The sequence below is a fragment of the Anopheles merus genome, chromosome X (genome assembly GCF_017562075.2).
Source record: "Anopheles merus strain MAF chromosome X, AmerM5.1, whole genome shotgun sequence".
In the NCBI taxonomy this organism is placed as follows: domain Eukaryota; kingdom Metazoa; phylum Arthropoda; class Insecta; order Diptera; family Culicidae; genus Anopheles; species Anopheles merus.
The window spans coordinates 2,380,934-2,404,935 of record NC_054081.1 but is presented as its reverse complement, the minus strand read 5'-3'; the positions used below and the strand labels follow the sequence as shown (position 1 = coordinate 2,404,935).

At 50.1% G+C, this 24,002-nt stretch overlaps 3 protein-coding genes across 10 annotated transcripts in view; 2 read left to right on the top strand and 1 right to left on the bottom strand.

Annotated features, from left to right (window-relative positions):
- Positions 1-24,002, bottom strand: part of LOC121590479 (cadherin-86C) — a 112,932-nt gene that overhangs the window by 5,247 nt on the left and 83,683 nt on the right. For 6 of the 8 annotated variants that reach the window (XM_041910220.1, XM_041910262.1, XM_041910234.1 and 3 more), the window contains 11 exons: positions 7,259-7,545; positions 6,909-7,153; positions 6,028-6,111; positions 5,825-5,950; positions 5,603-5,752; positions 5,415-5,529; positions 5,154-5,346; positions 3,703-5,077; positions 3,502-3,632; positions 1,980-2,064; positions 127-383 (listed from right to left, as the gene is read on the bottom strand). In XM_041910220.1, coding sequence (XP_041766154.1) covers positions 127-383; positions 1,980-2,064; positions 3,502-3,632; positions 3,703-5,077; positions 5,154-5,346; positions 5,415-5,529; positions 5,603-5,752; positions 5,825-5,950; positions 6,028-6,111; positions 6,909-7,153; positions 7,259-7,545 — 3,048 coding nt within the window. Of the gene's footprint in view, positions 1-126; positions 384-1,979; positions 2,065-3,501; positions 3,633-3,702; positions 5,078-5,153; positions 5,347-5,414; positions 5,530-5,602; positions 5,753-5,824; positions 5,951-6,027; positions 6,112-6,908; positions 7,154-7,258; positions 7,546-24,002 lie in introns of those variants that run through there. The other 2 variants (XM_041910279.1, XM_041910270.1) reach the window with 2 other exon arrangements.
- On the top strand, positions 17,329-17,802 carry LOC121590529. Its single transcript, XM_041910303.1, has 2 exons — positions 17,329-17,363; positions 17,431-17,802. Exons 1-2 carry the CDS (start codon positions 17,348-17,350, stop codon positions 17,649-17,651), a joined length of 237 nt encoding a protein of 78 aa, XP_041766237.1. The 5' UTR covers positions 17,329-17,347; the 3' UTR covers positions 17,652-17,802.
- On the top strand, positions 18,161-18,535 carry LOC121590538. The gene is made up of 2 exons (XM_041910313.1): positions 18,161-18,181; positions 18,249-18,535. The coding sequence occupies exons 1-2, from the start codon at positions 18,166-18,168 to the stop codon at positions 18,464-18,466; spliced, it is 234 nt and encodes a 77-aa protein (XP_041766247.1). The 5' UTR covers positions 18,161-18,165; the 3' UTR covers positions 18,467-18,535.

The window sequence follows — 24,002 nt, the reverse complement described above, 5'->3', positions numbered from 1 at the left end:
CGATTGTTTTCCACCCCTTTTCACGCAGGAGGAGGGGGGAGGAGGGGGGGGGGTTGGGAAACCCCCGAAACAAAACAGAACAAAACAAAAAAACAAATCCATTTGCTGCCCTCCCTGGTTACTGACCTAATTTTAACCGTATGCTTCTCTAGCTTCCCGCCATCGTTCGCCCGCTTCCGCTCATTGCCGTCGGTGCCGCTCTCGTCCCCGCGCTGGTCCGGCTCACCGTCCCGGTCGTCCCCCCCGTCGTCCCCGGCCGCCGCTAGTGTGCCTTTGCCAATGTCGCGCCGCCCTCGGTACTCCCAATGCGTCGGCTTGGTACGGGAATCGGTCGATCGATTCGCTGCTGACCAGGCTTCTCGCCGTCCCATCCACTCGGCGACCTGCGATGGTGTTGGTGATGGTTGTTGGTGGTTGTTTTTTTTTGTTGGTTTTGGTTTGGAGGCAGGATGTGAGGCAGATGGTGACGACATTGAATGAAAGGCCATTTGTGTTTGTTTGGTTGTTTTTTTTGGGGCGGGCGTGGAAAGTCAGCATAAATGCGTGTGTGTGTGTGTTTTTTTAAGAGTTTAAGAGTTTGTGTGTGTATTTTTTTTATGAAATTTTGAAAATTAATTATTTTATTCATATCCGTTGCAGAGGTTTGTGAGATTTTGTTTTTCGTGAGATATTTTTGCATAATTTTGAATGTATTTTTACAAGTGCACAATGAGAGAAAAAGACGGAACATATTGAAAGGATTGGGGTTTGGTGTGATGTGCAAACAGACAGGAATTGTTTAGGAAATGTTTAGGAATCGAATAAAACAAAAATCGAAAATGGGAGGGAAAAAACAGGAGGAACGAAACAAAACACACAAATAATTATTTTGCAAACGTTTGCGGCCCGGTCATTGTTTTGGGTCGGTTTGGCCAAGAGGTGTGAGCAGGGAGAATGCGCGGGAGGAAAAGCAAGAGTTGGATCGATGACGGTGTGTGCAAGAAAATGGATGAAAAGGGGGATGAAGAAAAGAAAGCGAAAGGTATCGAAAGAAAAAAAAGGATCGAGAAGAAGAAAAAAAGGGGGAGGGAAAAAATAAAAGTAAAAACAAACAGTGAAAAAACGGGCACATCAGTAAAGCTAATTTTGAAGGTGTAGTTGGGGAAAAAAACAACAGTGTTTAGTAGATACGGTGGGCGGGACTGGATCTAGGGATGCAAGAACGAAATTAAACCAAAACAACAAACAAAACAAAAACACCAGCTAACGCACAAGCATGCACATTGGCGCAAAGTCATATAGATGTCGCTTTTGGACCGATGAGCTGACAGCTGTCGTTTGCTATTACACGGTTCGTTAGTACTGTGAATCGATCATCTGCACGATTTATCGCATCTGGCGTGAGTTTGCGGAAACGGCAATACAAACAAACAAACAAAAAACTATGAATTGTGTAACATTATGTAAGCACTTTTTAGTGTGAAGCAAACTTTAGCAAACAAAACATTTGAACATGTGTGCATGAAAACAACACGAAATTATACAAAAAGTGTGCAATAACAAACAAAACAAAATGTCCAACTCGTGCAAACAGGTGGTAAGGAAAGGTGTAAACGAGCCCGCAAGATCGAGCTGATGACAGTTGCGTGTCGAGTCGGTCCAGTGTTACGGTAAGTGCTAACGTGCGAAACTGGTTCCCTTGTTGGTGGTGTGCAAAAAAGCGTTAAAGTTCAAATCGTTTCCCCAACCGACAACAGTGATCGTACCCGTTCGTGTGCCAGTATGTGTGCTGTTCGTTGTGCGCAGTGCTGTGCGAACTGGGCTGGGGTATGGGTGGGAGAACACTAAGAGTGATGCTACGGGAATACGGAAATAGCGAGGGTTTCTGGTGTGTTTCAAGGGGGAGTGGGGAAGGGGAATGCAGGATGGGAGCGATGGTCAGTGTACGACTGTGAGCACTGCAATGCTACGAGGGAGTTGAAGGTAACAAGGAAATCTACCTGCACAGATTTAGATTGCTTTCCAAGTCCCTGCTTTCTATGAACAAGATCATCTTCGATATTATTCACGCGCAGTATTCGTTTGCTGAGAAAAACAAACCAAGAGACGGTGTTTGGATAATGAGATAGGTGACAGGTAGAGAGACAGAGTGAGAGTGAGAGTGAGAGAGAGTAGTGGTGAGATTGCGTGATGGAGATGGAGATAGAGGAGAGAGCGATAACATCGAGATGGGCACATTCGGTTCAGGACGGTGATAGAAAAATAGAGTGATACAGAGACATAGAAAAAGAGAGAAAGAGAGAGAGAGAGAAAGAGAGAGAAAGAGAGAATGCGAAAAATATAACTTATTATTGTTTTAGTCAGTGATGATGCTGCTGGAAAGTTGAGATGAGCGCAATGTCCGCCCGAGATGCTCTGATAAAAACGGGAAGTTGTTGTTTGGGCTTTGTTTGTACTTTGTACTTCTTTTGTATGGCGAAAGATGGCGCTATTGATGCCGGTAGAGTGGACTAAAACTGCTATGGGGGGCATATCATTGGCGGAGGGGGGGAAAGAATGTTGGAAGGGAAGTCGCTCCGTAAAAGAGTAGGATGATGGGACAGGGTGCATTTTTTAACCCTGTTCGGTTTCGGTGAGCCTGATGTCATGTTTGTGATCGAATCAACGAAGTAGTAGGTTAGTAGTAGCGCCCTGACAGTTAACGTGACACGGTGAGGTCAATTGTATCATTAGTGAGGTGTAGATAGCAGTAACACTAAGAGTTGTAGTATTAGTAGTAGTAGTTACATATGTGGTAGTATTGGTAGTGTTGAAAATATCGTCTATTTCATCTCAATAGATAAGTGTTAAAGTAAAACAATTTGAGTTTTTTTTTATTATGACTGTAAGTCAAAAGTACTGACACGTGAAGTTATGGAAACAAATACCAGAGAACAAAAAAGTGTAAAAAAATGATAGAAAAAAAACAAAAGGCTCGAAAGGAGCTTACAGCCAACCTAAAGAAAATATAATGAAACATCTTACAAAGGAAAATAGTAAACGTATAAACAAATCAAAACAACTAACAACAAAATCAGAAACATAAAACAAACTAAACCCACCAGTCTACTAAAACCCGCAGAAACAACATACACACCAACACAACAAGAAAACAAAACCTAAAGCAAACAAACACACAAAACAAAAGCAAAGTACAAGAGAAAAAAAACACCCGCACGCTCTGTCATGCAAAGAGGGAATCCCCCAATCTAGCAGTGTATGTGTGAAGGCATTCCCGATGTATTGTGGAAGTGATGTGTATATGAGAAAGAGATACGGAGAGTACAGAGCTGTAGAGGAGCCTTGTAGAGCTCTCCCACAAGGCGTGTAGCCACCCGAACCCGAAGGGTGGCGACAGTATGCGATAGACTGGGTAGGATGGTGAAGGTTACTGCAGACCAAGTCACTAGTGGTGGGGGGGGAGGAAGAGGTGGAGCTTTTTGGGCAAACAAAGAGGTGGGACGGTGCGGACCGCAGACTTACCGGTTGGTAGCGTTCAGCGGACACCGGGGACAGATGCAGCAGAGCAGCAGCGTGAGGATGCCGAGCGCTAGCAGGACCGCGAGAAAGATGAGCAGCCAGAACAGGACACGGTTTTCGGCCTTGTAGAGAATCTGGTGGAGTAAGGGAAGAAGGATGAGTCTGGTGTGGTCGTGACATCGCCACCACCTGCCCGACACTTACGGCACTGCGCTCCTCCTGGCTGATGATGTTGGTAACCGTGCCGTTGATCGAGAGGCGCTGCTGGATCTTCGCGATGTCCACCACCGAGTCCGCGTCGTACAGTATCGTCGCGATCACAACGGACCGTTCGGCGGCGCCCCCACTACCACCGCCGCCGCCGATCAGGTCGGTCGGAATGCCCCCGTCGCCGGTACGGTACGGGCGCACCTCCTGTATGATGACCCGCCCGCCCGTAATGTCAGCCAGCGTGTCCTGCACCTTCTTCCGGTCCGGGTCCGACCCGGGCACAATGAACGTGACCGTGCGCGTCCGGCTTTCCGGCGGGTACACGCGAATCGTGGCGGTCGAGTAGCGCACCGGCACGCCCAGATCGAAGGCGCGCGCCGTCAGCACGAACACGTCCGACTCCTTCTGCCCGGTGGCAGGCGGGCCGCCGGCCGCCCCACTGCCCCCTGTCTGCCGGCGCCGGCGCAGCCCACCGACCGATTGGCCACCGCCGCCGCCCGTCCGCGGCACGAGCGGCCCGTTCAGCTTCAGCTCGCCCGTGATCGGGTGCAGGAAGAACTTGTTCTCGTAGTTGCCGTAGATCAGCTCGTACCGCACCTCGTTGTTCGGTGCCTCCGCGTCCCCGTCCGTCGCCCGGATGAACGCGGGCACGGTGAAGTTGCGCAGGTCGGCCGCGAGGATGAACTCGTACAGCGGCTTCTCGAACGCGGGCGTCTCGTCGTTCACGTCGATCAGCCGGATCACGAGCGGCACCTGCGCCCGGTTGCCGATGCCGTCGTCGTCCCGCGCCTCCACGTACAGGTGGTACTCGGGCATCGCCTCCCGGTCGAAGCCGTGGTTGTTGAGCGCCACCGTCACCACGCCGGACGCCGGGTCCAGGTTGAGCGAGGTGTTGTGCGGGCCTAGGATCTGCGTGTAGCGCACGCGGCCCCCGAGCCGCGCGGTGTCGACGTCGGTGGCGTGCACCTGGACGACGCGCGTCCCCGCCGTCATGTTCTCGGGCAGGTCGACGATGTAGTCGGCCTGCTCGAACACGGGCGGGTTGTCGTTGACGTCCGCCAGGTACACGGTGACGTTCACCAGCATCGACAGGTTGGTGGCGGGCCCGAGCTCCTGCGCGAGGATCTGAAAGTGGACGTAGGTGGCCGCCTCGTAGTCGAGCCGGGCGCTGTCCCGCACGCGCACGACAAAGTTCGCGTGGCCCTCGGCCACGTTCGGGGAGATCTCGAACGTACCGTTGTTGCCGAGCAGGGTCAGCGAGAACACGCCGTTCTTGCCGGCATCGTCGTCCATCACGCGCGGTGTGTACGGGTCGGTGAAGGTCAGCACCGTGCCGGGGGCGGCGTTCTCGTCCAGCCGGGCGACGTAGCTGAAACAGAGCGAGCAGATGGGGAGCGTGAAAACAACCCGCTGCAAGGGAGGAGGAGTCTCTCGGGAGCACTTACTGGTCGTTCTCGAAGTAGGGCGGCGAGTTGCTGCGCTCCGGCAGGAAGAAGGCAAGCTGCACCGTCGTCGCCATGGCGGGCGGCTCATCGCGACTCACCTTCACCTCCTCCGCGATCACCGTCAGCAGGACGGGATCGCCGGCGTGCGTCAGTGCCAGTATGTCGTCCAGCGGTCGGAGCAGTGATATCTCACCTGGAGAGCAACAGAAGCGTGAGACACAGACCAGCACATTGCACGCGTCCAACCGCGTCATATCTTACCACTCGTTTCGTTGATGTCGAAAAAAGACGTGAACGGGTTGCCCTCCGACACTAACCCGTACCGGATCTCGCGCGGTACCCCCTTGTCACCGTCCTCTGCATGCACCTGGAGTACCTGGAGGGGGCGAACAAACAAGCGATCGTTACCTTTAGTGACGAACGGTGCGGCAAGGTTCATCGCTTCTTACCTTGTCGCCGGGTATGAGCCCGGCCGGAAGCCGCGTTACCGGTGGGGCCACCGTAAACACGGGCGGCACGTCCTGCACGTCCTCTACGATGATGACCACCTCCAGCCCGGCAATGTTGCGCGTATCCTGCCCCGGCTCTGCGTACGCGTCCTGTGCGAAGCGTGAGAGAGATAGTGAGGCGTAGGAGCGTTTGTCAACAACAACGTGTCTGCGCATACTTACGTTTGCCAGTACCGTCAGGTGGTACATCGCTTGCTTTTCAAAGTCTAGCTGACCGAGCAGAAAGATGGTCCCTTCGGCCGTCTCGGGCGATATGAACTTCTGGCGAATACCGAACAGTGGTGATCCCTGGTGATACGAGACGGAGAAGGAAGGCGGGGTTGTGTGAAGACGCACTAGGAGTTGGAGCGGTGTTGTTTACTTACCCATAGCTCTAGATACACAGGCTTCTGGAACAATGGATTTTTGTTCGCCAGAACGTAGTCCAGCTCGGTTCCTTTTTTAGCATCCTGTAACGATACAACGGGTGGAGATGTTGGACTTGATACTTCGAATTCTGAGGGAAGAATTGAGATAGTTACTCCCAGCCGCATCTGCTTCAAAACGTGCCCAATAACCCAAATAGACTAGCTCAGACACCAAATGCAATGTAGGCAAGCATCTTTGAACTTGCGAGAACCTTCCGTAGACGACCCTTTGCTGCCCTCCAACCCATCGCATCAAGCAAATATAGGTTAATTAGATTCCTGCGTCTTGCGAATCTTGCACCATTTGGCTGGGACAATTTTTCACTGCAGCGGCACACAGCTCGTGAACAATGAACGTGATACTCAGAAATGCACAGAGCGCAGTCTATGGTCATTCCATACTAGGAACTGCAGAAACCCTGCCATCGCTCACGACAGGGACCTCAAGGGGAGGAGCAGGAACGTTGGCAGCGTCAAGAAGCTGGCCAGCAAAAAATGATAAATGGTAATGCATTGTTTTGCGGTCCGCTTCCGGCACCGAACCCCGCACGGGGGAAGGCTTAGCAGGCTTGTGTGTTTTGTTGGAATTGATGATCTTCGTTCCGCTGGTTGTGGTTGCGGTTGTGCCGCTAGAAGTGAATGCATTAAGTTTATGGTGGAAGAAAAGGCAGACAAGTTCTAGCCGTTGTCGCTAACCGTGAGCGTTCGAAATTGGAACAGCCAAGAACAGCCACATTGGCATCCGTTTGATGGGTGGAGAGACTTCCCCAGTCACTGCAGTATATTCCTTGTGCCCCAAAACCCACGCTCCGCGGGGCAGCTCTTTTTTCGCGACCTACCTCCGGCACCATGATGATGCCCGCCTTGTGCGGAAAGATGACGTCGTGCGGCGTGGTAAAGTTGGTGGCAGTGATCGAGCAGCTCTGCACCGACATGCCGCCCTTGGTATCCTTCACCGACACCTGGAAGTCGTAGTAGCGGCCCGGTTCGAGCCGCCGCGTCAGAATCACATTCGCCTGGCAGATGGAGTTGAACTTGGTGCAGGGCAGCGTCTCGATCTGTACCGTCGACGACGACGCATCGCCTGTGGCAAGAGAACGGAGAGTAAAATAGACGATCAATATCAAATGTGGTCATAGTGGAGGCAGACCCTGTGACCCGTGACCCACGCATCCATGCGTGTACCTACCGACTAGCTCAAACTGGAGCGGGTACTCGAACTCTTCGTCGGAGGCCCGCAACCGGTAGATGACGGAGCCGACGGTTGCGTCGGCCGGCACCAGCACGAGCCCCATCCGGGTGGACGGGTCGAACTTTGGGTCGAGCCCGGCCGCTTCCGGCCAGCAGGCCGCGAGCGCCAGCAGGGCTAGTGTGAGCGGGACCCTAGGGCTGGTGTGGTCCGGTCGTTTCCTTCTGCCGCTGGTACTGCTGTACGCTCCCGCGCACGTCACGCCGTTGCGCGTCATCTTTATATGGCTGTTGGAAGGAGAAGAACAGAAATGGACATCAGAAGATATTAGCATTAAGCAAGGCCTGAATTCTCACAAAAACTAAGTCCTCTAACGTTGCATCCGTCGAATGGTACTTCTTTCTTCCAAGAGATACCACGCTGTTGTCAATATCGCAAGATTCCGTTAAGAGGAAAGCACTGCTTTGCAAGTGGAGTCGGGTTAGTACCTCAAACAATTTCCCTTTTTTAGGGCATTACTCAAAACCTTTTGGAAATAGGGTGTGACCTACTCTGTCACATCAGATTACGGGTCTTGACAACTAATCGAACGCATTGGAGCATCACAGGCGTACCAGCAGTACAAATTAACTCCCAATCAATAATCGTTACTGCTGAAAGCGCAAATAATTGTGCTGGAGCGAACGTACGGGAGAGGAGGCCCTGCTGCAACTGCAGGCCCTTGTCACACGGTTTGCGGTTTCTGCGGCTGAGTAATCCCTGAGATGGAGTTGTGTGACTTTTTTTTTTGGTTTGCACCTTCGTCTTGCAGTTGAAGTCATTTTCTAGACGACGGCAAGCTATCGGTGAGTGGAGCGGCATTATACAATGCAGGCGCCGCTCGTTCGCTGTGTGTGTGTGTGTGTGTGTGTGTGTATACAAGCATTCTGCACTTCGGCTGGAAGGATTTAATGACGGCGGCGATCTTCCACTCTGCCAAACTGTCAATTAAATGTAGCGCTCGGCGATAAATGGCTAATGCAAATGGAAAGGTTTCGGGGCCGCGGTTCGTGTACGTGTTGCGCCGATTTGCATATTAGTTTCTGCTTTATGGGCCTTGCGACGTGGGGTTCCGGCCGACTACACGACTGTCTAGCGCTGTGGCAAGGATGCCGGACACAACGCTTCCGGGATGCGGGTAATTTCCTTATTTCGAGAGCTCGGAGTCGCAATAAGTACAAGTGATTGCAGTGTTCCTTGCGCCCATTGCGGTTGAGCAAAGATGACCTCCAACGCTCTAACCGCAAACGAGATTTGCTTAACTGTGTATGAAAAAAAAAGAAGCACGGGTACGGGGCTGAACAGCTTCTACGAAAGGAAGTTTGAAATGACTTTGGATTGCCAAGTTATGTAAGGCGATATTGACTCCTCCAGTCTGCGCTGCACCACTGCTGCATCGCAGAACACATTCCAGCACACGATTATCTGCTTGCAGCATTCGATCTGAACAACTCACAAAATTCTACACCCTTTTGGCTGTGGGCTTTATCCTTACCCTGGGGCGGGCAAACAACATGGGACAACCGCGCGCGCTGGGCAAATAAATAAGCCCCCGGGGGAGGGCGGACTGCACAGGGTGTCCCGGTTACCTTATCTAATCTCGCTTGGAAATCACACCACCAGAGCGACGCAAAACCCCGAGACAAAGGTGCAAAGCCCGTGCCACCAGCACGAACCGCAACACGATCGACCTTTCCTGCCAGCCCGAGCAGCACAACCGTCCCGCGGGGCGGTCGAACATCATCGATCTTTCGCGCTGCCTCGCGACCTCGTGTGCGCCGTTTCGCCCGCGCATGGGAACCACGGCAACCACGGTCCCCTTTTTGGTAGCGCGGCGCAGGACACGCAGCACGGGGCGGTGTCTAGCGTGGCTGCGCCCAAAGTGCTAGAATTATCGCCTTCGGTTGTCGCACTTTGACCGGTTTCGTTGGGTTTATCTGGTGCGCGCTTTGTTCCGAGCATGGCACCGTGCTCGGTCAGGCGTCGGTTACTTCCATCCCCCTTGGAGCGGTGTCACACCGCTTGCTGCGCTATCGTAAAGTGTCCCGCGCCCGCTAATGAGCTGACACAAGCCCTTCACAAGCCGGAGCTTTGTTGCGAAAAGGACTGGAAAGGGGCGCTAGAGGCTGACCATTTCTGGCCGGACAGTTTCAGCTGATGAGTTAAGGGACGTGGGAAACCACACAAACACACACACACACACACGCGCGCGCGACTGGCTCTCAGCTGCACGTCTGGCCAGAGCCAGCACCATGTCGACGTACACTAGGAAGTATAACTGCGACTTGTTTATGGTTTGTGTAGCTTTAATTATGCAAACTTACACACACACACACACACACACTAAACACCCGCTGACTGCCTCCTGCAAAGAAGGAGCGGCGCGGGGCTCTTAAAAGTGGGCAGAAAGGTGCAGTGTTTGGGTTCGTTTATCATCGCTAAACGAAACCCATTTAAGGCACCACGAGCGAGCCTTCCAATCGCTGCGAAAACCATTTCCATCCAATCCAGCAAGCTGGCCCGGAGTGCGCAAATGGCGTGCGCAACCGTCGCCGAGGAACGGTCTGCGGGTAAAAAACCCGCCGGTGGTGGCAATAAGTTAATCTAAATTATCATCTTAATTATTTGCGATTTTACAGCTCACGAAAGGGGCGTTGTACGAATGGGTTCCCGAGTGGGTGCGGAAGGTTCGCCGCGCGCACGCACCGTACACCAAGTGCACGTGAAGTGACGAACACGCAACACATGTTTTCGGTATGTTTCGGCGCGGGACCTGCTGAAAAGCGGGTCAATAGTGGTCACGCAGCTCCCGCGTAACCCATTAACCTTGGGTGTGGGTACGGCTCCTCATCAAATGTACTGCTGGTCCTGCTTGCAAGGTCTCTGCAGCTGAAGCAGAGAGCTGGTCGGAGTTGTGTGCAGGATAAGGGTGCCTCAACCGAGCAATCTGCATAGTCTAGATATGTTAAGAATTTGTAGGTAAATGAACCTAAAGACCGTCTCATCTTAGCGACACGCTGGAATGCTGGAGAGATTCATTCGCTTGCAAGAGGAGATACCCCGTCCGAACTTTGTTGCATCTTTCGGCAGTTCCGCTTCCATCGAGCCGCTGCGGTCAAAATCAATACGTATCGTCCCGTGAACTTGAAGCGGCAGTGGGTCCCTGGCACCAACCGCCTCTTTCACCGTTAAACCCCTCCGGCCACACGGTCAGAGGCGCGCTCTCGTGTACCGTTAGAACCGTTGTTTGGCAGTGCCTGTGTGTGTGTGTGTGTGGACAGCGGAAGGCAATAACAACGAACCCTTCGACGGACGTTATCGTACTCACGAATCGGACAGTTCGCCGCGGGTCTCCGGTAACCGGTAACGTTCGTCTCCACCCGCAAGCGGCGCAAACTGGGAAGAGAGTGTGAGAGAGAGAGAGCGGGAGGCGGGGGCTTTTTATCGGTCATCGGCCTTCGAGCACGCTCGGGACCGTGCGGCATCGATTGAGCGCGAGGCGGTGGGTATGGGAATCGACTGACCTCCGATGGAATGTCAATACTCGTCTCGTGTTCGTGTAGTTCTGTTCTCATGTACCCATGAGTCACATACCCACAACAGGCACGCACACACATACACACACGTGTTCAATACATCCATCAAATTGGATGGTGGAAACGAAAAACAGCGATAGAACGCATCGATGGTGAGTGTGTTGCCTGCCGGTGTGGTGGTGTGGGAACGGAACTGCTCACGTCATCGGGCGGGCGACGTCGATCGTTGACATATCGATCGTTCGCAGCTGTGCTAAACAATCTCCACCGGAGGGCAAGCGACTCGAGAGAAAGGAGAGACGCACAATGGAGAGCGCGCGTTTGTTTCTGTTAGTTTTGTGGGTTTGCTATCAGTGAAGCTCATAACATGCTTGCTGAAAAAAAGTGCCTGTTAAAGAGATATTCACAGGCTCTTCCTGATGTATTGGAGAATTTCGTGGCGTTTCAGTTTTGAATAATGTACTGTTTGGAAGCATTATATACAAGAAGAATAGCGATCAAATTGAATGTTATTTCTTCTAGCATCCCATTTAAGCAAACGAGATTAGAACTCTTGACGGTCATGTTATTGAGCAGCGCACGCAACGGATAGACTACGTGAGCGCCCCGAGCTGGTGAGATTGAAACACTCTTTTATCATTTAACATTTCAAGTACTGGCTCTTGCAAGCCGTGTGCTGCGGTTGACGGTCGCTTCTGATTATGACATCTGATGACAGGTGGAGACGTTGCGTTCACCAGCACACCGGCAGCTTCTTTCTTTGCACATCAGTTCGGGGGCAAGACCGGAGCGACACAGAAGTTTAAGATCCCGCCAATGCCCCCGCTCATTCTCCATGCACAACATGATCGGTTGACGACCCCATAAGGCAGAGGATGAAAGTTCTTATTCCGATTCCTGCGCCGAAGGAAGGCTGGCAAAACAAAAACAAAAAAAAAAAAACGCGAAAGAAAATCACGTCACGATTTGCCACCCAATCGACTGCGATCCCTCCCAGGGTTCTGGGGATGGGAACGGCTTTGCCTCTGCAGGCCGCTACCTTTTTCGGGGCCCCGGTTACGTTCCGTTTCGTCCGAGCAGCGGGCTTGGCAGGTCGTCCGGGCTTGACCGATTTATCCGTGACGGCAGTCACCCTTTCCGCGCCCAAACAGAGCAGGAGGGGGCTATCGAGCACAGAGAGGCGCGGGGGAGGTAATCAAATAGAATGGCTCCCCTTTGCCGCAGATGAAGGACGCTGCGAAACGTAATGGTAGAATCCCCTCCCGGGAGTACATTATTACGGTTTTTTGCAGGAATTGAAGCATTTGAACGGTGCAAGACGGGGAGATAGAGAGAGAGAGATCGAAACGGAGTCAAGTATTCGTAGTTTGGTTGAATCGTGGTACGCGCAGCTCGCGAGCTGGACGGGAGTGTGTGTACGTGCGCCGGCAGATAGTACAATTTAATTATGATGCAATAATGATTGAGCAGAGCACTAACCTAACGAGCTATTGTTCTTGGGTCGCTAGGAAATTGTACGTCAGGTTATATATCTTCATGTATGTGGTGTGTTGCCTTACTGCTGTGGAGCTGTTTGGAGTGATGAAGCTGCCAGGGAGCTTTTCACCAGCCAGCTCTCCGATGTTGACGTTGTCACCGTAGCCGCACAGAATCCAGCAAGCCATCCTCATCAGCCACATTCGGCACGTATTGCGCCATATCCAGTCTCTGATGGCTGCAGAGGCTGTAGCACACGGATCGTCATATTCTCGCTCGAGCAAATAGGCTCCCAGAACCTTTACAAAGCCGTCCCAAACGTCCCAGGAAACGCATGCAGCAGCATCAAAGGTCTTATTAGAAGATAAGCGAACGTGCTGTGTCTCGGCGGTGCTGTGAACTTCGGTTAAAGCTATCGGGCCCCGGTCCGCGGCAAAGAACATTTCTTTCCGAATTATCTGCCCGAGGTCATCATAATCGGTCAACGGCGAGATACGGCGAAAACGGTGGAAAACATGAAAAGATCTGCACCCGCTGCCCGCTGCATCTTACGTGTGCCTTTTTCCCTCCCCATGCACGTATCCGTCGGAGGGCACACTGGAGGCGCGAGGAAGTCAGGAAATTGATTAGAATCGCAAATCAGCACGCTGCATCTCTGGCCGTTCTGTAGCCCGGAGGCTTGCCGGGGCGAAACGTGATGGAATTTAATTAATCATATGTTTCCTTCTGCCAGCCCGCGCTCGCTTTTACCCGCACCGCAACTCGCTACAGTCGCCTCGAATCCGGCTCGAAGGACCAAAAAGTAAATCTATGTGGTTTTGCGTTTGTGTGTGTGTGTGTGTTCGCAGCGCACCATTTATTTAAATGACTGGCCTCGGACGAAACGAACTGAGGCACGCTCAGGCAAGCCACCTACATTTTCGTGCCACACCATTCCGCACCATTTGCCCCGGCCGCTGGGGGGTGTTTCTGTTTGTACTTTCATGTGGCTTACACGTTTGTCTCAAAATCCGGCCATATTCCCCTAGGAATTAGCGTGTCCCGTTAGGTGGCTCCGGAGCGGCAGATCGATCGAGCGGTTCATTAAATTAATTGGAAGACCATCTTCCTCATCCCGAAGAAGCCCCTACGCTACGCCCCTTCCCTCCGCCCCGGTAGTGTCCTCGCCGTGTTTGGTTGGTGTTTTGGTTGGTTGGTTTGTTTTATTTTCTACCGCTTTGTTTTGCTACACTGTTCGCGCATTTGCATAATGGTGTCCCGGTGCTTTGATTTAGATGGGCACACCGGACGGGTGGCGTGTAGTTTTGTTTCTTCTGCTTTTTTTTAGCCGGTTCACCCGGGCTACGGTCCGACGAGGATGCGTCCGATGCGGTGCATTATGGCTGGCTTGGGACACAACGCAAGAAACTGGCAGATGGAAACTTCCCGTTGGCTAGTGGAGTAGAGAATTGCAACTGAATTGTCAATACAGAAGCCGTGTTAGCACTGTCGCTGTGATGTTTTGATTTATTGATACATGGAAAACCAAGCGAGCATATTCTTGCACAACGACTTTGAGGAACAAAAAAATATCAGCATGCACGTAGCATTGGAGCTGGCATTACATATTTTTCGATAGCGTATTGTATGGCTGTGTATAATTCCATTGCTGATAGTCCTGTCATAAAGATACGTTTGAAATGAGATGACTGGACGCCCTAGCAAACGATCGTCAAATATTAATGAAAATACACATCATGCAGCTGCTATTAGCCTGATGCTACTCATTCTTTGCGCTTATCTGTGGATGAAGTTATTAAGCTAATGGAGATGATCAATTCATTAAAGCAGGAATGAGCTAGAAACGCTTTCAGTGTCATCATCTTTAGCGATCCCAATCTGAGGCGAACCGTTTTCTATTCCTAGGGCCTCTTGGGCTGCTGCTTGCTGAACCATAACCCTCCGTTTTATTACCTCCACCATCACCACGACCAGTCGAGCATAGAAGGGCCGTAAAACGAAATTAAACTGTTGTCACTAAGCGAACTTCATACGAGCCCAGCCCTTCTAGCAGCCGTTCTACCGCGCCGTTCTGACGCGCGAAAGAAATAAATGCAGCGTAACGCGTGGTGCCGTGGCAAGATTAGCCTCCAACGGTACCCGAAAAGGTGGGCCGCAGCAACGTGGGAGTTTTGGTAAAACGTATGATAAATGAAGAGTTCAACAAAAATCACAAAAAAGAAATAAAAACTTGAATGTCTCATTCCACTGGGGAGGGAATCTTACCGCAGGTTCGTCGCGTCGCCTGCGTTGAAGTTGTTTGATTCGACGCAACCGTACAGCGACAAAAACGGGCGAAATTTAAGCGGCACCCCCCAAAAAAAAACAAGAAACCAACGATTAAAGTAAATTCCATGTGTTTTCTTGCTCTTCTCGATGGCAAATTAAAATTCAACCTGTGCAATTTGTGGTTGAAATTTCTTTGCAATCTTGTTGCATGTTACGTTTTATTCTCAAACGCCTAGCACTATTCTCTGGCTTCCCGGGCTTGGACAGGCATTCCAGCAGTTCGAGCGACGGGGTTTCTGTGTTTTTCCCCCTTCTATTTCTTCTGCAAGCACCTCCAACATTCTACGTTTGCTTGCTCGCTCTGTTTCTTGGTTTGTTTTACTTTTCTCTTTTCCTACATTTCCAGAAGCAAAAGCATGCAAACACGGTGAGGTGAATGACAAATTATGAGCTCACCGCCCTCGCAGTAAGTCACGATTCCCTCCCGTTCCACCCAACACTGCCCCGCTACGTTTATGCTTGCTGTGTGAGTTTGGCATTCCTTCTCACTTCCTAATTAGAAAGTGCTGTTTTGGCTCTTTGCGGCTGCAAAGAATGTGGCAGAGAGCGAGAGAACGTTAAATATAAAAAGAAAACCTGTTCGGGAAGGTTTCGGAAGGTCGCTCGTCAATTTTTCTTTGCACGTTTTCGGCTCGCTCCCTCCCTGTTGCTGGCTTCCTCCGTGCGCTGTTAAACACGGCCTAACCGGGGGACTGGGATTTGATTCTGCCCTCGCCAAGATCAATCTGGTTTGCCCGGATCGCCCAATCCAATGCCGACAGTCCCATTCGCTACGGTGGATTTTTCAAAGTCCACCCCGGGAGTCTTCGATTTAATTTTTGTTTTGTTGCTGAGGTTATTTGCCCCCCTCACAGCTTCTTGATTAAACCGTACCGCCAATAATGGGAAAGATCTATTGTCCAGGTGGCTGCTTTTTTGTCTTTACCCCCCTCTCTCTCTATCTCTCTGTACAGCTTCTGGTATTTGCACCGAGCAAATACAAGGGAAAAAACTCCCTGTACAACCTCAGAAGGTCAGATTTTGTTTCGTTTCGTTTCATTCGGAGGACATCGACCACTGAACGATCGAGTTAGTGCAAATTTACAAAAAAAAGCTTATGCTGGTAAAGAGATTAAGCAGACGAGGTGATGGAAGAGGGAAACTGAGCAAAAGGTCTGAGCCGAATCGAACAGCAAACCATTAACTTCCGGACGCCGAAAATCTAGCCCAAGAAACCGCCAATCCATCTTTGTGACGCAATTCCAGCCAGATGCTGTGCCGCTTGGCACCCACGCAAAACCTCGCCGGCCAAAAGCTTTCCTTGCCAATGGCGACAGACAGCCAAGCAAATGAGCAAAAAAACAACACACACACACAGACATAAAACCCTTTTCCCGTTCCACTGCTGTACACCGAGCCATCGAACCAACCGCTCCAACTGTCTGTCATCTTAAATCTCATCTGCGCTGCGTTAATATTCGTCCGTGTCTGCCGTGCCCTGTCCCCGGCTACGGTTTCTATTTATTTATTTATTTAATATCCAACCTTTGTACGCCCTTCGCGGACGGCGTCGCCGCGCCGTGTGAGCTTAGAACGAGACATAATCCAGCCCGAAGGTTGCCGGCCGGGAAGCCGGGACGGAAGCGTGGTGTGGCTTTAGTGGCGCCACACCGCTGCCTGTAATCCGGGCGCCACACGCGTCATGCTAAGCCAGTTGACAGCTCGTTCACACTCGCATCCCCTACCCCGTGGGGGGTGAGTTGAGCCGCGAGAAAACGGAGGTTTTTGCAGCGCAAATCATGACAGATTTGCACCATTTGCCGGCCACCACTTTTGGGCCGTTTAGGGTCGGTCCTTTTTCCGTTCATTTTGTGCGTTCCAAACGTTGTAGAACTTAAGATGCTTAAACTTGTTGCATTGGTTGATTTGTGTGCGGTTTCGTTAGTGATTTCCAGCTCCTCTTTTATGGGCCGTTGTGTGATGGCGGGCACACGCCTACACTAAAATAACCAAACCAATGCCGTAACACCAACAATCGACAGGAATTTAGCCGGGCTGCTGACGGCGATATGGTCGGGAATATCGTACATCAGTGATAATTATAACACCTTCACGCAACCAACCCGTGTGCGGTGTGCAACAGAAGTCACCCTGGGGGCGGGGAGCTGGATGACAAAAAAGATGATCATGGACACAGACCTCACCCTTTTTTATCTGGCCTCTCGGACCATAACGGATCGCGGCGCTGAGTGGAAAATGCTGCTTGCATGTGGGAGAAATGTGTCGCATACTTTAACGCCAGCCCTTCGCTACAAAAATGAAAGTGAAACATTCCTCACCTAACTTGTCATTAATTTGTTTGAGAATTTGAATTGAGTGTTGGGAAAAGGGGGATTTAAATACGAATGGAATCGCTTTTGCAGGTGCAGTAAAAGAAATATTTTCTGATTGCTGCAATTGTTGGTGCCGTGACTAGGATATGTGGTTCAAGTTCTGTCATTTGTTACTGACCGCTCGTCTAATGCACATTGGAATGGTGTAATAAAACCGCAAACAGAACGTTGTAGTCCAACGCATCGTGTGTGTTTTATTAGCAAACAAAATGCCACTCCAATCAGCTGCATCTATAGACCGTACTGTGGTTGTGTAGCAAGTGCGCAAGTGCTATAAAAATCTGTTCCGTACTGCCTGCTCAAGCTAAACATAACTCAAGCTCGTAAGAAAAGTCACGATGAAGTTTTATTCTGGTGAGGGTTTTTACAAAGGCGGTAGAAATTTCCAAAATCTAACCATTTCTATTATCTCTGCTTCTAGTGGGCAAGCTGGCCAAGGTACTGCTGGTAGTGGCCGTGTGCTGCCTGCTGCTCTGCACCGCCCCGACAGGAGCTGATCCACTCCCGGGCAAAGACCGACATACCATCGCAAACAAATCAAAAGATAAAAAAGCGAGCGCACCGAGACACTCGCTTGGAACGGGTGCCAGGGTGGCATTGACTGGTGGCGGTATTCTTGGCGGTGTATTAACTAACATGTAAAAATTTTACAGCTGTGAAAGCACACGAATTGGTTTGGCATATGAAGTATGCTAAAAAATCTGCGATTTCAATTTTAAACTTCATCGGCGATTTGCACTTTTCGGCGAAAGTATTACTTTTTATTACTTGGGAAGAAAAATATCCAAAAATAGCGAGCAATAAATCGGAAAGTAAAAGTCAAGTAAATAGTACAGTCTTTCAATAAACAAATATGGTTTGAATCTCGTTTGCTCATGCAGCAAAATAAACACTTTTCCTATAGCCGGAATATGGCGCCGTGACTAGGATACATTGCCGAGCTCTGTTGCTTGTTATTCTCAGCTTGTCGTATGCACAGTTGAATGGTGGCGAAAAATAGCAAACAGAACGTTGTTTTTCCACACAACACGTGCATTCAAACAGCTGCATCTTTAATCCGTGCTATGGCTATGTAATGAGTGGAAAATTGCTATAAAATCAGTTACCTACTATCTGCTCCAACCACATATAATTGTTTAGCACTAGAGAGACCACAATGAAGCTCTACTCTGGTGAGATATCACTCAGGCAGTAGACATTTACAAATACATAACTTTTATTTCTCTCCACTTCTTGTAGGAAATCGATTGATGGTACTGTTGGCGGTGACAGTTTGTTGTCTGCTGCTCTTCATCGCCCCAACGGGAGCTGATCCACTACCGGGCAAAACTCAACGAACCCTGGGTTACAGGGGAAATGACAAAAAAGCGACCCCACCGATGCACTCGCTGGGATCGGGTGCCAGGATGGCAATGACCGGAGGGGGCATCCTCGGTGGCATATTTTCCGCTCTTTAAGTAAAAACACACACACACACATACACTTGAAAACAAAATGTACACTGGAAGCTTGAGAGCGAAAGTCGTGAGCCAACGAGCTGATTGAAGAACAAATTGGGCATTTTAGATTCGCTTTTATTCATTTGATTTTTATTTTATGGTGCCGTGACCAGGAACCGCAAAAATATTACCTCGTTTTTTTGGTGCCTTTACCGCTAAAGTAAAAACAAAATCTCAAACAAGTTTATTAATTTCGGTAAGTGCGGGGAAAAAAACATGAATCCTTAGCTGTGAACAATAAATCAGCAAGTAAAACTTCGACAAACAGTGCAGCCAATTTGTCAGACGGGATGTTTCAAAAGGGGGTTTGGGGAGCGTACCGGGTACAACAATAATGCTCTGTCTTGGTGTTCGCGTCCAGCCTCTGCCTTCGATATTTATTTCCTCGTTTGTTATGATAATAATGCCTGCATTATGCTCCACAGCCGGCCGATCCTTTCCGCCCGATAGCAGGCGAAGAACAATTGTGCCTGAAGAACATACACGCGCATACACACACACACACGGTCTCATCTACATTGAATGGATGTCCTTTCTACCACCCATTGTCCGCCCTCTTTCCCTCTTTCCCTTCTTTTCCAGCCAGGCAACGTGACGGGCCAGTGACCTTCAACGCGTTGACGCGGGTTCCTCGCTGTGTGTGTTGCATATTTTGCAATTTTCCTTTTTCTTACCCCGCTTCCCCTTTGCAGAAACAACCAAACAACAAGGTTGCGGATGGCTTGTTTGCCAAATTGATCGATTGATACGGCACATACACGCACACAGCCCCACATCCTGCGAAGCTTTCCACCCTAGCAGGATTGCAACAACAGCCCGCTTTGTTGTCGATGTTGTTCGCCGCGTTGTCAACAAATGCATTCCCGGGTTTTATCCCCCTTTCCCTCCTCCCCCCTCCTCCTCCTCGCGGGTGTACTGGCCTCGCGCAAGGAAGCTGCAACGGGCGTACTGCAGCGAGATTATAATCGGACAGAAATATTTTCCATATTTATAAGGCACGCACGCTCCTGGCGATCCCACCCCACCGTCCACCCCCTTCGCATCCTGCGGCGTGGCCACAGGGATGGGGGGAGGGGGGGGGTGGTTACGCGTCCCCGCTGGGCGCAGAAAAAGGGAAAATTACTGTCAAATAATTACCCCTGTCGCTGCACCCCTGCCCCCGGCGACTGCCTGCCTAGTTGCAGCGATAGGAAACGAACGCTTGTGCTGTTGTGGCTGTATTATTCTCCTGTTGTCTTTGCACGATCACATTGATAAGAAAGCTGCGCACGGGAGGCATCGTTAATGCGAGGTGCAGTCGCGCCTTTGTTTCCCCGCTTTCGGAGAGTGGAACCCGGCCGCCGGGCCAGCCCGGGACGACCTTCGGGAAGGAAGTTGACGCTCTCGCGGGCTATTAATAATTCATCATTTACATACACTGTCGCACGGCCGATGCGGCGCGATCGAGCCAGATTAGCCTTTGGGAAAATCGAGCCAGATGAAGAGGGATCGGGGTGAGCCGGTTTAGTCATGCTTGAATCATTCATTAGCCAACTTTTCCGCCCGTTAAGCAAAGGCCCCGGAAAGCCAAGAATGTTTCCAAAACCAAAACCATCCAACAACGCAAAAGCAATCAATGTATGTTTTTATGCGCCGGTTTTCCCCGGGAGCTAATTTCTATCGCTTCTTTGCGGATCGTCTCCCATCTCTTTTCGGCAGCGCTAAGCGGCCGCTTCGGCGCTCGGCGGGGAAAACAGCACGCCCCCAACAGCACCGCACGAAACGTCCGTCCGCGTCGGCATGCGAGCTAATCACAGTCATTGGCGATTGACGGAACAGGCACAGCGGCCGGATAATGAACGCCCAACAGCGACAGCGGCCAGTGCCGTTTTGGTTTCGCAGTTATTGCAATAGAGCTGAGATGCAAACAAACAAAACTACTCGCACTTTGGTTCTTCGAGCGAAAATAATGCTTTTAATCATGCATAAAGTCCACACGACGTCTTTTCCCCCATGTTGCTGTGTGTGTGTGTGTGTGCTGCCAGAGAATTTTCTTCCCCAACGCGAAAACATTCATCCCCCCCCCCCCCCTCCCCCAGCCCGTTGGCCATCACAGCTTTTCAGATTTTTCAAATCAATCGCCAAACGAGCTCGAGGAAGCACCGCGAGGGAGCGACTCAAATTGCCTCTAATAATGGTGACTAAAGCGGCTAAATAATGGCAGAAAAAGGCAACAGCAACAACAACCAAACCACACGATTCTAATCCACAGCCCCGAGGGCGCGATCGATCGGGAACGGTCGGGCGTTGCCGCTTCGAGAAAGAGAGAAGAAATATTAACATGAGAAGCAAGCCTGCTACAGCCGGATCGATGCTGTAGGGCCGATAATTTCAAATTACAGATTCACCATGCCTCATCGGGGCGTTTGGAGCTTATCATTTGGTGCCCTCCGCCACCTCTGCCGCCTCACATATGCAGAAACGTTTATCGAGGGGGGGGGGGTGGTTTTGTAGAATCAATCCGAAGCAAAAAAAAAACGCCTAAACCAAATCGTTCCATTAAAGTGATCTAAGGCGAGGATTTTATTCATTTTAAATGTTTGCTAGAAGCAGTACGGTTAGATCGTTCCTTGGGAATACCAAAAAAAAAAAATACACATTTGCGAATGTTTATTATGTTATTAAGCGAGTAAGAAGGATGATTATACGGCACAAAATTATACACCCCTAAACATTCGCAAAGGCACGAAGCAGCACGATGACTTCCAAGGCTCAATCATATCTATCTTTTAACAAATCAAATCTGTTCCGAATATTTATCTTGTTATGATTAATGTTACATCATATTCTACTTCAAAGATGAAAATTAATTTAATGATCACTCTTCTAAACATGAAACGTTTTTTAAAATCAGCGCCAAACAACGCTTATTAAGAAAACGTTTATTCCCATTCAGATTTATTGTTAAACTCCAACTGTAAGCGAAATAAACAATTAAACATTTAACAGTCCTCTGTCATGCACAGTGAGACGAGAATGATTGTTTTGCTTGTGATACATAATGGAAATATTCCTTTCCCTGTCCCTTTCGCCAACATTTATCAATTCTTTTCATGAGCACGATTTTGCGTCCTTTTTTCTTTGCCTCGTCGGACCGGGAGCCCATAAATAAAGGCAGCTCACACACCAAAAACTCACATAATGCTTTCGTGTAATCGATGCTGGCACAGTATGATTCCAGGTCGCTGGCTGACCGGCGCAGCCGCTCGTATGCCAGCAGTGTGTGCCATAAATCCCCACCCTCCTAGCCTAGCGGACCGTGGGGACTGTGTTCTCTCCCGGAGAAGGGGGCAGTTCGCTCCCGTCTAACGCCGCCTAGCTTTGTTTCGCTAACGAGCGTTCTTCTGCTACGAAACCCCCGATTACGTAAAGCGCAAAATAAAAGGAAAAAAATCACACAGCCACACAGAGAAACACATGTAAGGGAGCACGAGCGAAAGGTAGAAAGGTGAAACCGTAACACACCGGAGCGTGCGCTAGTGGCCCGCAAGCTCAAAAAGCTCGGGGGCGGAAGGGGTTTGGCCCGCGACCGAAACGTGGTCAGCGCGTGGTACTTTCAAATTAAACTAGTCCACCAGTTCGGCCCGAAACTGGACTGAAGCACCCGGCGGACAGAGAGATGGACACATAGGTGCTGATGCTCCCATATATGCTCGGGAGCATCCTTTTTGAGCGGTTGCGGACTGTGCGCGGCAGCTCCAGCTTCAGGCTTGAGGGCATACAAGAGGGAGCGAACGGAAAGCGAAAGGGAAGCAGCGCGACCAAGACAGCATCTGCGATAAATCGGTTCCAGCAAAAGGCCCACCACTCAACAAAGGATGATGAATGAGTGCAATGTTATCGCATCTTCCTACGGGTTGCGAGGAACTGGAACGCAACAATCATACACAAAAAAGAACCAAGAGAGCCAAGTCTTCGACCAAGGCTTCCGCCGACTCCCATCCGCTCCGTTTTTGAAATGTTACGGTCGACAGCGGCGGCAAAGCGAAAGTACACCAATGTCACCAGGGCCAGCCAGTGTCTGGCGAAGCCAAGCAAATGGATTTGGTCTGGCACGGGAAAGTGAAAGCCTTTTCCGATGTGCACTGTTCGACATTTAAGGACCGACGACGAACAGTACATGCGGGTTGCTGGCCCCTTCCACTGCCCGCAAGATGCTACATATTTAATAATGGTGGATGTTTGACGTCTTCCAGTGGGTCGCGGTTTGGGGTTCGTTTTAATAACTGAAATGCGTTGGTGCCGTGACTAGGATCCGTCTATATGTGGGCTTTTGATGCCTTCAATGTAATTGAATTATGCTTGCAACGTTCGGTTTTCGCTGCTAGTCAGTTACATGATCATTTAATGTGTAAGTAATGCTAATGAGCAAGCGCTTAAATCGTTATCGTTTCGACTTTACGAGATAAATGACAGTCGGTTTGGAAGGTGGTTGGATTTATTATTTTTCATCTGTACAAAGATAAAATAAAGTTTAATCTCCCTTCTTCTTCTTCTTTTTACGCTTTTTTTCTCCCTTCGACACAACTTTTGCTTCATTCACTGCGAGTGATTAATGAACCGTGCGCACGGTACCATTGTGCCACTCGATTATTTGTTCTGTTACACTGTAAACCTGCTCTTGACCACACTGTTCGGTTACGATTTCATTCATTCAGTTAATTCGATTGCAATCAGACGAATAATTCGTGTTTACCGATCACAATTGCAATGTACCCGCTCGCTACAAACCACACACACACACACACAGAGACACATTGGCAAAATTATTTAAAATACCAAAAAGGAATCATGATCCCCACTGCCGGGCGGCGGGAAACAAGGTCGTCCCCTGGAGGCAGTCGAACAATGCAAGCGGCCCATAGTGAGTGGAGGATATATTTATTGCTACAACTACCACGCGCCTTCACCCAGTTCAGCGAGGAGCAGGGGAGGGGGGGGGGGAAGAAGTTTATGCTTGGTTCTGTTTTTGGGATATGCGCATTACGTGTTGCGCACAGATCGCCCCCGGGAGAACGGCTTGGAACGGTTGAACCCGTCCGCGATCGTTGATGCCCGCCGGGTGTGGGGGACGGTTCGAAAGGGAGGTTTATGATCGATGATTGGCACCAGGTGAGCCTGGTTCGATCCTGCCCTCCCTTCTCGACGCGTTTCCGAAGGAGAGTTGCCAACAATTTTTCATCTCATTTTATAATACCTACAAAAACAGCGCTCGCGAGAAATCATCGGATGCCGATCGTTAAGAAATTATCTGCTGGTAACACTGGGGTGATTTTGTTAATTTGTAGTTTATTGTACTGCGTTTGGGGAAACCCCCGGTGAATAAACAGCAAGCAAACACTAGGGTTTTTGCCATTTTTTCTGCAATCGATTGTGATACATTTTATTGCACTTCCAGTTTCAAAAATACATACTGGTGCCATGACCAGGATATGATTAACATGTGCAAGAGGCC